At 47.8% G+C, this 14,554-nt stretch overlaps 1 protein-coding gene across 1 annotated transcript in view; it reads right to left on the bottom strand.

Moving 5' to 3' along the window:
- EPHB1 (EPH receptor B1) overlaps positions 1 to 14,554 on the bottom strand; it is a 285,410-nt gene that overhangs the window by 135,810 nt on the left and 135,046 nt on the right. The window contains exon 4 of the mRNA XM_068545612.1: positions 2,911 to 3,066. Coding sequence (XP_068401713.1) covers positions 2,911 to 3,066 — 156 coding nt within the window. The remainder of the gene's footprint in view (positions 1 to 2,910; positions 3,067 to 14,554) is intronic.

Genomic DNA, 14,554 nt, shown 5'->3' with positions numbered 1-14,554 from the left:
TTGTCAGTGAATGACTCTTGATACAACCTCATTTAAAGACGGTGGCAACAGGCCACACCTGAAGCCTAGGCTCTTGGAAGCTTCTGACACTCTGTCCCCTTTCCCTGACACCCACGGGACCTAAACACTGTAGATGCCCGCTGTCCTGTACATTTTAGAACAGACCTCCCCTTTGCCTGGGTCCTCCCAGTGCCCTACCGGGCCATCACCGTCTCCTGCTTGGATGGATAGAGGGATGCACTTGCAAAGTGAGAAAGCACCTGGGCCCTTTCTGCCCCCCACCACCCTCTGTCAGATGGCTGGGCCCATACTGGCCGCCTTGCCCCACCTGCAGAATCAGCTGGGCCCCCAGGCCATGGTGCAGGGCTGTGCCTGACCTCCACAGCTCCAGATATGCTCCTTGTATCTGAAAAATTATTTACTGTGGTGATGTGTGATGCCTTTTTAAGATAACAGATGGCATCTCCAATTAGAATGCTTTAAAAGGAAAGCCTAATGAGATTATAAAAGCCAACAAATTGACTTTTTCATACAGTACTTCCCTGGCACACAATAAATCAAATATATAATGAGGCTCAATAAAATAATAGGCTTATTTACACTTGTTTTGCCTAGCGTTGTGCTGTCGCCCAGCCTGGCCTCTGTGTCCTCTCACCCAGTGCTGGCCCCTGCTGGCCAGGGCAGGGAGCCAGACGATGCGTCCCTGAGCAGCTCTTGGCCTGACCTTCACAGGCAAGTGTGGCTCTGATTTGGTGATTTCTGGTCTGACCCTAGTGCTCTCCTTCGGGGGTAAAAGAACACAGGGCTGTGTACAGGGTGTGGTGATGCCCCAGGGCATGTCCAGCATTCACCCCCACTCTGGGTAAGATGCGGAGATTTTGGTGGGACATAGTGGGTGGGAAGGTGTGCCTAACTCAGAGTTGGCTGGACCAGGACAGGAGAGAAAAGCCTGGGAGGTCTGATTTTAATGAGCTGGACTCAGAATATGGGTAAGCAGCGCAGAGTGAAGGTCTGCAATGTGCAGAGTGCAGGCTCTGGGATGCTCCTGTTTATACCAGCAATCAGTCCTGTTGGTTCAAGCACATCAGGTCAGGTGGTGGAAAGTAGATGGGAGATGTCAGGTGAGAGGTAGATGGGAGAGGTGTTATATAGCAAGGAGCTCCACATCAGTATTCTGAGCCTCTGGTTATTGGTCTACCTTCTCTCTAGGTGACCTTGTCCAGGGGCTGCATGGGTTTACAGGGTGTGTCTGCTGAACTTCCCTAGGTGGGAAGCTGGGGACCCAGACTTTTATTTGCATGAATTTATCTGCAGAAGGAGCCTGGGCAATCAGAGAGAATCCATGAGCAGAGTGGAGGGGAATGTTTCCAGAAGGGAAGCTGTGAGGGCTGGGCTTTGGCAATCATGGAGACTGGTCCTTGGTCTGGACATCCAGGCAGCAGAGATTCAGCATCCTTAAGTGGCTTCTAAAGAAGTACATTAAACAATGCTTCTCAAGCCTACAGAGACACACAGGGGAACCTCAGAAATAAGTAGATGGCATAACACAACAGAAAGACAGGGACTCTAGTCAGCAGAAATGGAATCATTTTTGTTCATACCAACCCAGGGAGGTCTGGGGAAAAATCAGTGTATAAGAGGATGAGCTTTTCCTCAGTTCAAATCTATAAGCATTGATTGACCTTAGGACCTTGATCTAGAAGACACTTTCATTCTTCTTTTTTATCCAGCAAAGGTTATGTATACTTCAAGGCCAGAATTAAGAAATTATTCTACTTGGAGCTCAGTCATTTTTTTTCTGTTCATCAAACTGCAAATATGCATGAAATGCTCTGTCTGTGCCTTTCTATGCCGGGGGTGGGCGGAAGGAGTTTGGTCAGAGGAGGTGAAGGGCAGGTCCTTGCTCAGAGGGATCCAGGCAACAGCATCCAACTCAGAAGAAAGTTCTAGCATAATTAGAGGTTAACCTGGAGCACTGACTTCTGAATGCAACAGGAATACTGAGAAGAAAAAGCATCCCTATTTCAGGGCTGCTACACTTAGGAGAGGAGGAGTAAGTTCTTGAAAGTGCTGTGCAGGGAGAGTAGTGCTTCCTGACCCCCATGATTATGGATCATAAGGGAGAAGACTGTGAGGAAATTCTCCCCTCCTCCATCCCTCCCCAGGGAGTGGAGTTGCCACCTCCACTTTTGGCAGGATGACTGCCCTTCCCTCTACAGCAGAGAATGGGAGAGTGGTGGAGCTGACGCTCTGGACCCAGCCCCTAGAATTTCTGCCTCAGAGATGCACACTGGCCAGGACTCTGGTCTTGTCATTTGGCAGAGGCATGGATGCACCCCACTAGGTACTGGAAGGGACACAGGGAGATGAATATATGGAGCTGGCACACGAGGACCTTCACTGGGTAGCCAAGAAGGCAAGTGCAGAATACTTGGACAATTAATGAAATCAGGAGAGTTTTGAGGGAGCCTGGTCACAGAGGTACAGGAAGCCCAGTGAAAAGAGAGGATATTCTCATCTGTCAAGACCAAGGGGGCTTCTTGGAGGAGGTGACTGGGAGAGTTACTAGGAATTGTTGCAACATCCTGGTGCGTCTTGATTTTGCACTCAAAGACCTCTCCAGTTGACATTTTTTAACCATCTGGTGAGCAGAAGTTGTCTTCCTTGGGTAGGAGGAAGGCCCTCCCATCTGAGAGGAGGGGGCCAAGAAAAAAATCCTGACCTGATACTACTGAGAGAGGGGCACTGCTTGCCCAGCAAGGAGCTGTCCGTTTCAGCACCACAGCCAACGTTTCCGCTTTGTACTATGCAATTAGAGGATGCTGTCTTAAGTCTTCCCTGCCCTAGACCCACCACTTGCACTATCAGACAACCAAACTCCCCAGGCCAGAGACCCTGCTAGATACTTACTAGTGCATGCCACTTCTGGGGGGTCAAAATCCGCTCGGTAATAGCCAGTCCGGCAGGTGCAGATGGGAGATGCCTCTGAAGGGGATCGGCTGTTGGAGGGACAGTGGGAGCAGCCCTCAGCTTCCTGGCTGGCCTTGAACATCCCAGCAGGGCAGGCTGTAACACAAAGAGACCATCTTAGAATTAATGGAGGAGTGGCAGCCAGAGGCCCTTCCCTGGAACTGGAAAATGAAACATTCTGTCCCCTTAAAAAGGACATTGAGATACCCCCTTGTACAAAGTGAGCATTTCGGATTGAGGCAACCCCTACTTAACACTTCCAAGTCATCAAACATCCTTAGTGAAATATACCTTCCTGGTACCAATGGCCTCTCTCACTTGAACAATATGAATAATGATTCTTCCCTTTCAGGTGTGTCGAGAGATTTAATTGAGAAAATGAATTAATGTGTAGCGCAGTGTCTGAGGCATAAGTGCTCTATAAACGGTTATTCCCTCCCTCTTCCACCTGTTAACAGTCAGGGCCTTACCCTGATTCACTCAGTGAAGAAATTTCACCTGGGCCTCAGATGGAAAGAGGTCCTGGTTGACAATGAACTGGACCCATGGTTCTTAAATCCCATGTTGCAACACACATGAGGGAAACTGTGAGCTGTGTTAACACTTATTATGAATGGTGGTAAAGGGCTGAAATTCATGAGTGATTCGTTAAGAAGAAATTAAAGTGATTTCAAGGTTACTGGCTTAACAACATCATTCTCCCTTAATTGCATTTTGAAATGCTTTGTGTGTAGGGGGTGGGCAAAGCAGGATGCCTTTGTAGGCAGTGCACCAGGGAATGTGTCATGCACTTGGTGTCATCTATCATGTACATGTCAGTGGGGAAGATTGGGAACGCCTGGTATAGCCTGATGCCCACTGGAGCTGTTCTCAGATATGAGGCACTTATTCTCCTTGCTCCATGGGTCAGCCTGTGAAGAGCCATGCCCCAAAATGTCTGGCTCTAGGCCATCCCTCAAGCTTTTACCATGCCTCATCTACAGAGACCTTTGACTCCAGACATCTGGTCTCTGCCTTGCTGATTCCACAGAAAATTGCCCCTGCCTGCCCTGCTTCCCTGAGGCCCTTCCTCACTATCTCAGCTCCTGATTCTTCTGGCCCCCAAGAAACCTGTTCTGGCTTATCCTCCTTTGAGACCAGGTAAAACTAATTTCATGGTCAACTCATTTGGCTTTCTTACATACTTCACTCATTCATTCAACAGACATTTACTGTGACCCTGCTGAGAACCTGATCCAGGGAATTTTGAGAACAGAGCCTGCCCTCAAGGAGTTCTTGATCCAATGAGGTCATACAGTTGCAATACAATGTGATCATTACCATAGTAGAAGTACCATTATAAAGGTTTCTACTTATACAAAGCTCATCTTCCCAAATACACTGTTCCCTCCTGGAAAGTGCAGAGTGTTCTTTAACAGTATCAGTAGCCACCATCTGTTAACATTCTTGTTAAGTGCTTTACATACATTCCTCTATGGGGTAGCTATTATTAGCTCCATGTGGTTACTAAGGAAATTGGGACACTGAAAGGTTAAAAGAGTTGCCCAGAATCACACAGTGGGAGAAGTAATAGCGATGATATACATATAAACTATTTGAATAATATCCACAGATTTTCTACCAAGACAAGAAAGAACGGTTTCCTATGCTGGATAAGTTTTCTCACTCCTTTGCTCAGCTGAAGTGAGGTATAGGGTTTCGGTCACTCTGGAAGTGCCCCGGGGCAGAAGCTCATCTTGAATGGGAGGGAATTTCTGAAATGGAATGTCCTGGAATGGCATAACCCAAGAGTGTTCAACGCAGTCCATGCCCTTAGGATTGTTAACACCCGTTACTTACAAAAGGGGTCTGTGGTCAGATATTTTGAATCTGTGGGTTTGAAAAGTTCATCTCATCTTTTATTACAGAATTTTTCAGAACTTCCCAAAATAGGATACAGAATGCTGTGTTTTCTCACCGAGAAGCCCTGTATTGTAGAGCACCTCCTGGGATTCAATTTCCAGGGAACGTACTGGGGTAAATGTTGTCTAGGTGCTACAGTAAGGTTCTTAAGGATTTCTGTTGTAACCCATGTAAAAATGGGCCACTTGCTACCCATCTCAGTACACTCAAATAAACTCCGTAGAAAGAAAAAAAAAATTCAATCTCTACAAAAGGCTCAACAAATAAAACACCAAAAGGAAAACTCTGAATGGTACACCTAGTATCCTAGAATTTGGCTTGCTGATCTATCTTTCCAAGCCCACTCAGTAAAGTCTCTCCCCTTATTTCTTTCCTCCTCTCTCCCTTTCTTCTTTCCATATCTCTTCCTTATCACCCATGAGAAGGACTTGACCCTTTCTATTGTAAATCTCCCAGCGTTTCTGCACCCCATTCAGTTCTGGAGCTGGAGAACACAGAGGAATCCCAGGCCTGTGCTGCCCAAACACAGCGGAAGCTCTTTCTCTGGAAAGTGGGGGAGGGGAATGGGGCGACTCATGCATTCACTGGAGCCCTGCCACGTGTAATTTTCTTAATGTATCAATCCAAGAGACACAAGGTGTTTTCACTTTCTTTCCACCATTTAAAAGCCTCCTTGCTTTACATTTAATACGTTAACAGCGTAAACAACCATCCTGATGTCCACAAGTAGCAGAGGGATTTAGAAAGTGTCTTCCTCTGAGATTTCTGATGAAGGAAGGCAGAACTGGGTGTCTCTAGACTCTGACAGTCACAGAGGGAGGAAATGAAGGAGAGGGAGGCCAAGCTGAACTTTAAGAGAGAGAAGCTCAGAGAAGGGTTAGGGTGAAAGGCCCTGGGAGGGGGTATGACTCCATCTTCCCCAGGGCAGTGAGCACTAGGTAGTGATCAAACAGTCCTGGGTCCAATTCCTGGCTCTGCTGGATCCTAGCTGGGTGATCACTGGCAGGTCATGTAATCCTCACTTACTCATCTGTATAAAGTATCCATAAAAAAGAAATTTAACACTTCTCACAACAACTCCCACAGGTCATTAGAATTTATTAAACTCAAATATGAAAATTTACCTATGCGCAGTAAGTGTTAAATAGTGTTAATTCCTCTTTACCTCCATTTATCCAGTCCCTCTTGAAAAACAAGTTTTCTTCGCACAGACTTTTAGAATTGAGGGTTAGAATATAAACTTAGAGTCCCAAAGTCGGCAAATAAATCCTGGAACCAAATGGAAGAATGTGTTTCTGCACAGATTATTTGTGTTTTGTATAATGGGAGAATCATTATATCTGTAAAATATTTCTTATCAATAATTACAAAATGGATGAAACTCATTAATATTCACATTTCATAAGTTAATATTTTATTAAATTCTATGTGTAGGTATTCCCTAATTTATAAAGAAACAGTATGCCTAGGTTCATTTATTGAACATTTGGACTGTAACATTTTTTTTTTTAACATCTTTATTGGAGTATAATTGCTTTACAATGGTGTGTTAGTTTCTGCTTTATAACAAAGTGAATCAGTTATACATATGCATATATCGCCATATCCCCTCCCTCTTGTGTCTCCCTCCCACCCTCCCTATCCCACCCCTCTAGGTGGTCACAAAGAACCAAGCCGCTCTCCCTGTGCTATGCGGCTGCTTCCCACTAGCTATCCATTTTACATTTGGTAGTGTATATATGTCCATGCCATATATACACATATATACAATGGAATATTACTCAGCCATAAAAAGAAACGAAATTGAGTTATTTGTAGTGAGGTGGTTGGACCTAGAGTCTGTCATACAGAGTGAAGTAAGTCAGAAAGAGAAAAGCAAATACCGTATGCTAACACATATATACGGAATCTAAGAAAAAAAAAAAAAAAGTCATGAAGAACCTAGGGGCAAGATGGGAATAAAGACACAGACCTACTAGGGAATGGACTTGAGGATGTGGGGAGGGGGAGGGGTAAGCTGGGACGAAGTGAGAGAGGGACAAAGTGGACTATACCTTGTAAGCACACTTGGGCTCTATTTTCTCACAGAATTACTGCTTTAAATAATGCTTAAAGTGCCAGGCTAGTCCACAAAGCCTCTTTTAACTCATCTTGTACCAGACGCCACTAATGAGAAATAGAAGCGAATAAGATTGTTATTTTACTACAAATTTACATAGAAAAATAAATAAGAAAATTGTGCTGCTCCTTGAGGAAAAGCAGCTTTAATTAGAGGTGATACATGGAGCTGCTGGATAGAGTATAACAAAGAATATTTAGACCAAGGGAGGCAAAAGCAATCGCCTCAGCCCAGAGAAGTCACCTGAGTATATAAAGTGGTCGGGAGTAACACAGCGGAGAATGGTGGGGACCCCAGCAGCCTGGGGACCGCACACCTGCCTGCAGCCTCAAAAAATAACAATTAAATACTGTGATCATCTAATCAAGCACATATCCACACTGTCAAGCCATTTCGAAGTGGATAACACAGCTACTCGCTTTAATATTTCAAAACTCAGGGGCTGCCTTTCTCTTGATTTAAAATTATGGGCATCATTGTCACTACAGTCATGAACCTCTCATTCAACTAAATCTTACGGAAGATCTAGGTGAGCTTGGCACCCTGCTAGAGGAATAGAGCAGAGCACAGAGGGTGGGGGGCAGACCTGGGAAGTGCCCGCCTTCCTTGGGGGGTGAGGAAGGAGGCAGACGATGGAACGCTGGCTGATTGCCACTCAGCATCATCTGTGTTATGCTTATGTGTGCACAGGCTTGGGGTGGGGGACCCGTCAGGCAGGAAGTGCCTGACTTGGAGGATCCATCACCATGAGACAAGGACCAGAAGAAGCATCTTCTGTGGCGACTAGGAAGTGAGATTCAAGAGAGGCAAAGACAAAGCTAGAAGGAAAGAGGTGGAAGAACAGGAGAGGTAGGAAGGGAAATTAGGTCAGAGAGTGCTCAGCTCCATCTCAGCCAGGAGGGTTTCATCACTATTCCAGGAGGTGGGTGGGAAAGAAAGAGCCGCCGTGTATTCCCACAAGACCCTTGTCCATGGAACACCTGTGACTTGGAGGGCTGTACATTTCTGACACCAGCGCAGCCCGGATGGCTTCGTTTCCTTAAGAAAAGGGGGTTGACTTCCCTCCATTGTAGGGGATCACAGTTCAGACAGGTGATAGATGCAGCTTTTAGGTGGCACCCCACATACACACCTCTTTCCCCGCCCCTGACTTTGGCAGAGAGGAAGAGACAAGACGTGAGGTCCCTAAGCATGTGTGCATTTTCCATTCCCCAAGCAAAACATGCAGCACTTCCCTCCCCCTTTGAGCAAGAAGGGACTGGTACACGTGACCTCTAGCTGGTATCCGGAAGATCACCTTGAAACGCCCACCCAACTTCTCAGCGTCTCGGAGATGTAACAAATTACCTAGTGCTTACGGTGCCCTGGAGAACCCCCTCCCCTGCCATCCCTGCACACAGCCCTCCAGTGACACTAAATCCATCACCTACAGTACTATTACTTTATAAAGAAACAGATTAAGTGTCTCATAAACAGTGCAGTGATTGAGATAATGGAAAGTACCTCTCGTCCCCATCTGCAACATCAGGTTATGAAGCATTTCCAAGCAGCCAGGAAGAGGAAATTAATAGAAGCAAGAGGGAATAACCACTTTTATGCAATTTCCTCAGGAGATAGTGGACCATCTAATCTTTATTGGAGCCCTTTAACCTGTCACTCAGCACTCGCCAGAGCCTCTTTAGCTCTCACAATTTTTCTTGATATCCAAGGAAGATAAAATGAAAACCTCATAACATTATTTTATAATTTTTGTACGTGGAGGGTGCACACTGCCTCTGCCCCTGCCCCTTCCACAGAAGCCTCGCAAAACAACATTTTTATGCAGCAGGAATGTGGGAGAGCTTAACTATTCCCTGTGCATGGTCGGGTGTGAGGGGTGGGTCACAGCTTCTCTGCAGGAAGGAAATCTCTCCTTGCATTTTAAATGTGATGCTTCCCTCCACCACTGCCTTCTGTCCTTGCTTTTTCTTTTTAATAATCTGATTACTGCTCCTGATCTAATTTTTTTTTCCCCAAATGAGTTTGCAAAGGTTCATGCCAATGAATATTCATCCCCTGCTTAAGAACCGGGTGCCTTTTTCTCAAGGCAGGTGCAGCCCAGCAGCTGGCTCGGGAGGTGTGCCTGCCTCGCTGGGTGACAGTGAGAGGGGCAAGGCTCGGGCTCCTGGCGGGGAAGAAAGAGGTAAACAGCCCTGAGCTCACTGCCTCTCAAGTTCCCCTTGGTCTCCAGGCTCTGCTCCTGCTCCGGAAGACAAGCAAAGAGCCAGCCGCTCTGGGCAGCTGCTGAGATCCCTGGGATGGGCGTGGTGGGCGGGGCAGGGGATGGGGACAGGAGCTTCCTGCAGAGCATGCGCACAGCTCTGCATGGCTCTACTCACAGGTCTTGTGGCCTCTCATTGAGCCCGGTATAGTATTTAGAGTCACACCTGCAGCTCAATGCCTCCCCCATCTTCACATTATGGGGGCTGACCCCAGGGGTTCTTGACTCTGGAACTCCAGGTGTGAAACTCCAGGGAAGGAGGTGTGCTGGGGTTCCTTGTCTATGCTCGTAAACAGTCTTTGCATTTCCCAGAAATGGGTCTCCCTGAACAACCCCAGGCCATCCCAGTGGGACCCAGGATCTTGTGAAACCCCCATTTCCCCTTATAGTCAGGGCAATGTGTTGAGAAAACCACTAGCACAGAAGTAGTACCCAGGCACCCAGCCAGCCAGCCAGCCAGCCCTTCAACTACTGCACTAGATTGAAAGTTCTCTGAAGGCTGATTCTGGGTGTTGCCATCTTTGTATTTTCCTCTCCCTGGTACTGAGCACAGGCCTTACACGTAGGCACATGCATTCTGTGGCTGGTTGAACTGTAAGTTCACTGAAGGCCTGCTGTGATAAGACCCAAAGATAAAAGCTGTGATTAAAAAAATAATAACAACAACAATAATGACAAGATCTTAATATTACAGGGTAAGAGGTGACTGGTACTCTCCTACAAAGTGTGGATTCTTAAAACTTTTCTCCATTAAGACCTTCAAAATGTCCAGAGTTTTGATCCAACAATTCTACTTCTAAAGGAAAAGCAAGGAGATGAGGAAAAAGATTTATGTTAATGGATGCTTACACCACTGTTATTTATAATGTGGAAGAAAGAAAGGAAGGAAGGAAAAAAAAAAAAAGAACTTAAAAGTCAAATAATAGGGTATTCACTAAATAAATTATGGAACATCTGTATAGTGTGATACTACAGAGTCATTAAAATTATGTCATGGAAAAATATTTTTAAAGTAGTTTTAAACTATAGAGTATGAACGTCATTATACATACACATACAAGCATATACATATATATGCAAACATATATATAAACCATAAACAGTAAAATAAAAACTGGGAGTGGTAGCAATGATGATGATTTTGTGCTTTTCCATAATTTCCCAATGTTTTGCATTGTATATACAGGACTCGAGTAACCAAAGAAAATCTCAATCACTACATTTTTAAATTTGGCGGAGGACACAAAAGTATGGACGGCAACCTCCAACCCCAAGGAGCTGAGATGAGCAGGGCAGGTCAGAGTGGGCTGCTTACCGAGGAAAGCTCTACACCAGAGGCGGAGATGCCCTGTGCCAGAGGTCTTTGGAGGAAGGGGAGAGTAAAGGAGAGCTGGGAAAGCTGCCTGGGGATGGTGGCACATGCACAGGCTTTGAAGGACAGGTAAAAGTTGATGCAGAGATGGGAGGGTGAGGCAAAGGGAAAAGAGTGCCCCAAGCATCAGAGAGAACAGGACCTGCACTTGCCTGGAGTGCCCGGGAAAACTGTAGGGAGAGGGAACCTGGCAGCAGAGACTGCCAGGCACACACAGCATTCAAGGGGCCACAGCAGGAGGTGAGCTGCGGCGCTCATGTCTATGTCAACCTGCCCACATGAGGCCAAATGGGTCTCCAGTCCCTGTCTCCATGGGCCCACCTCCAGCTGTAATGGCCTGCGCAGAGGGAACACTTAGCTGTGTCATACACTCGTATCACTCTTGGTGACGCTTGCTGAAACTGATGAATGCTGCAGGCACCTTGACACAGACGAGACTGTAACTTCCAGTGCTATTAAGCTTCTCCGGCAGCAGCAGCAGCAAGCCTAGCATGCATCAATCAGCATGGAAGTTGTTAAAGACGTGGGGTCAGGGTCAGGGGCACTTAGCCTTGGTGAAATGGGGAGATCACTGGTCAGGACTGAAACACGACCAACAGAAGGGCAGTGTCCCAAGGGGGAGGGGCAGGCACTTAAGTCCTTGTCTCTGATGGTGCCTGTCCCTAGGGAACAGCCGGGCACAACACAGCCAAGGCCAGGTTCAGGGAGGGAGGCTGGGCTGGGCATCAGAGCCTCTCAGCAGGGAATTCAGGGCTGCATCCTGCAATCCTGGCCCAAGGTCAGAGTGGTTGGGTAGTGGGATAGCATAAAGCAAACCCAGGGGTTTTCTGTGACCTACGCCAGAGATTCTCAAACTGTGGTCTCCAGACGGACAGCAGAAGCAGCGTCACCTGGGAACTTGTAGAAACTCAGAGTCTGAGACCCCACTCCAAACCTACTGAACCAGAAACTCTGGGGTGAGGCCCAGAAATCTGAGTGTTCGCAAGCCCTCCAGGAGATTCTGATGCAGCTGCAGTTTGAGAACCACTGCTCTAGACCTCCAGGTAGAGAGGAAACATCCTGGTCTTGGTGTCTGTGAAAACTGCCACTTACTGGTTATGTGATCTTATGCAAGTTACTTAACCCTCAATCTCAGCCCCCTCCTCTGTAAAAAGGGGTACTAGGGTAACTTCCTTCTTGTAGCTTTGTGAAGATCAGTGCAAACTTTCTGGAATGTAGCATCTCCTCAGTAAATAGCAGCTGGGTGTTTTCCGCAAGGAGCCAGGCTGAATGTTTTCATCAATCATTCATTTTAAAGTATTTAAATTGGCCACTTAATATAAACTTGGAGCTGTGCTCGGCACTGGGATCCACCAATGAATGAAACACGCAAAGAGCTCTCCCCCATGGAGCTGACATCCTAGTGGAGGAAGACAGATCTAAACTGGAAATTCCAAAAGAGGTAATCAGTGTAGGAGGCCGGATCAGGGACCTATCAGAGTCTGGGAGGGTCTTGGGCAAGTGAGGTCTAAGTCAAGTCATACAGAATGAATAGGAGCCATATAGGTTGGCAGAGGTAAGGTGGGTTAGTGGTTAGTGAGGGGAAACAGAGAACCCTCCATGTGGAGGCACGTGCAAAGGCCCTGGAGAAAAAATACGACTCAGTCAATAAACTGAGAGCAGTGTCTCCATGATCGATCAACGTGTAGTGTGAGGGCCACGGGCTCAGGCAGACAGTTGTTCGTGGGGTGGGCAGGGGTCAGTTGGCGAGGAGGAGGCTGAGTCTGGAGAGGTAACCTGAGCTCATGGCAGCCTCTGGACTTTATCCTTAGGTCATGAAAGCCACTGATGGGTTTAACATGGGGAAAAAACACGCATCAGATTTTTGTGTCTGAAAGATCACACTGGCTGCTGGGGAGAGAAGGGATCAGAGGAGTGGGGACGCTTAGGGGAGACACAGGAGTCCAGAAAGAGTGCTAAGCACCAGGGTAGTGGGAACAGTCAAGAGTCATTTAGAAGAAGAAGATCTGGTGATTGCTGCGGATCACTCATTCATTCAGCAGAGCCCCTGCTGGGTGCCAGGCACTTGTCTGGCTTGTACCCCAATTTCCTACCAATGCTAGAAAGCCCGCCCTCCACACTTCATCCACTTGGGCCAGGCATTTTCCTCTTCCTGGAGTTCTCTTTTAAAAATCCTATACCCTGGCAGTGGGTTCACTGTCCCTATGACTTTGAGGGGGTTGAGAGTGACATTAGGAGAGGGGAGAGTGGAGAAGGTGGGGGGCGGCTCCCCTGGGAACTGGCTGGGTCTGCTCCCCAAGTCTGTCCCCTCCCCGCCAGCCTGCAAACGGGGCTGGAGGAGCCCACCCACCGAGGAGGGTCCTTCAGACTCAGGAACCCTTCGGGACTTTGGTAGCGGAGGGGCCTCTAGCTGAAACCCACCCCCGACATCTACTTGATGTCACTGGACCCTGAAGGTGCAGTGCTACCAGGGCGCCTTCCCAGCGGGCCACCTGGACAACCAGTGGCAGCTGGGGGCCCCATGGAACCGCTTCCTAAGCTTTAGCCCAGCAGAGCCCTTTCCCTTTTATACGCTTGTCTCATTTGGGGAGCACTTCCTATGTGCCCTGAGTTCGATGTAAGAGAGTCACTTTCTTTACCTTGGGAAAGAAGAAGGCTATTGTTGAGGAGTGAGGGCAGACGTGTAGGGAATCAGAAGTGGAGGGGGACCTGGAGGAGCCCTCAATCCAGAGGTAGCAGATGGCCAGTGAGGGTGGAATTCTTTAGATGTGGGGCTCCAGGGGCAGAGGAAAGCCTCCTGGAGAAGAGCTGATGTCACAGCCAGGTGCTGAAGGAGGTGGGTGAGCCCATGCTGGGGGGACAGGGCGGGAGGGGGTCTGTCCTTGAGAAGAGAGTAGAAGCACCCTGCCAGCAGCAGGACAGACTCCTTTAAGGGAACATGGTCTTCCCGGTTCCCTCTCCACCACCAGAGAGATGCTTCCTGGGGACCCTGGGACTCAACAAAGAGGAAGTGAGGGTCAGGTCACTTCGGCTACTCCAAAGGGCCCCAAGGTTCTCTATCTTGATCCGACCCATTGGGCCACAGGGCTGCCAGGCCTAGACCCCCACTGCTATGCCAGGGGAAGGGGAGGGCAGGGAATCCCCACATGCCCCCTCCCCAGGCTCTATCTCCACCCACGTCAGAGCCTGGCTGCCAGCGTTCTAAAAGCACCATCAATCTGGTAGCTCTGGGCAGCAGGCAAGGGGACATATGCTGGCAGTCAGGCTGCTTCCCACATTTTCGAACTGAAGTGCTTATTTTACCCTTTGAGAAAAGCCTTATTTTTAAGTATTCCCCTGACGCAGACCTTGATGGATTCCCTTTAAAAAATAATTTATCGCAAGTCTTTAAGATAAACGAAGGTGACTTCTTACTGCATTTCTCAAGGCTGGGCAATGATGAGAAGCCACCCAGGGCTCCTCGCTCTTTCCTGTGGCCGGGGCAGGGCCGGCCTCCTGCACGCACATAGACAGCCAGGCCTGGTGAGTCATCACACCCAGAAGAAGCACTGCTGTCCCCTGGTCTCTCCGCTTCTCACAGAGCCAGTGTGAAAAAAACAAAAAAAAGAACCATGTTTGGATGCATCACACAAATCTCATTTCCGCTCCAAAACCTGACAAGGCAAATAGTACTCTTCTCTTAGGGAAGGTTGTTATTGTTTCCCCTTTTTCTAAGCTTCCTCACCCCAGGGCTTCGGCGAGTCCACAAATCACATGCAGTCAGGCTGCAAAAAGACCTTAGAAACACCCTAGAACAGGGTTAGCCCATATAGCTATGATCACCAACCCCCAACGCCGCCCATGACTGACATCGCTAATCAATCATGGCACTCATTCCCACTCAACCCAGACTAGAGCTCAGAATCTTTAACACAATGTCCCAGGCAGCCAC

The sequence above is a fragment of the Eschrichtius robustus genome, chromosome 6, assembly GCF_028021215.1.
Source record: "Eschrichtius robustus isolate mEscRob2 chromosome 6, mEscRob2.pri, whole genome shotgun sequence".
Taxonomy (NCBI): Eukaryota; Metazoa; Chordata; class Mammalia; order Artiodactyla; family Eschrichtiidae; genus Eschrichtius; species Eschrichtius robustus.
Note: the sequence above shows the minus strand (reverse complement) of the source record. Positions and strands in the feature narration are given on the sequence as shown.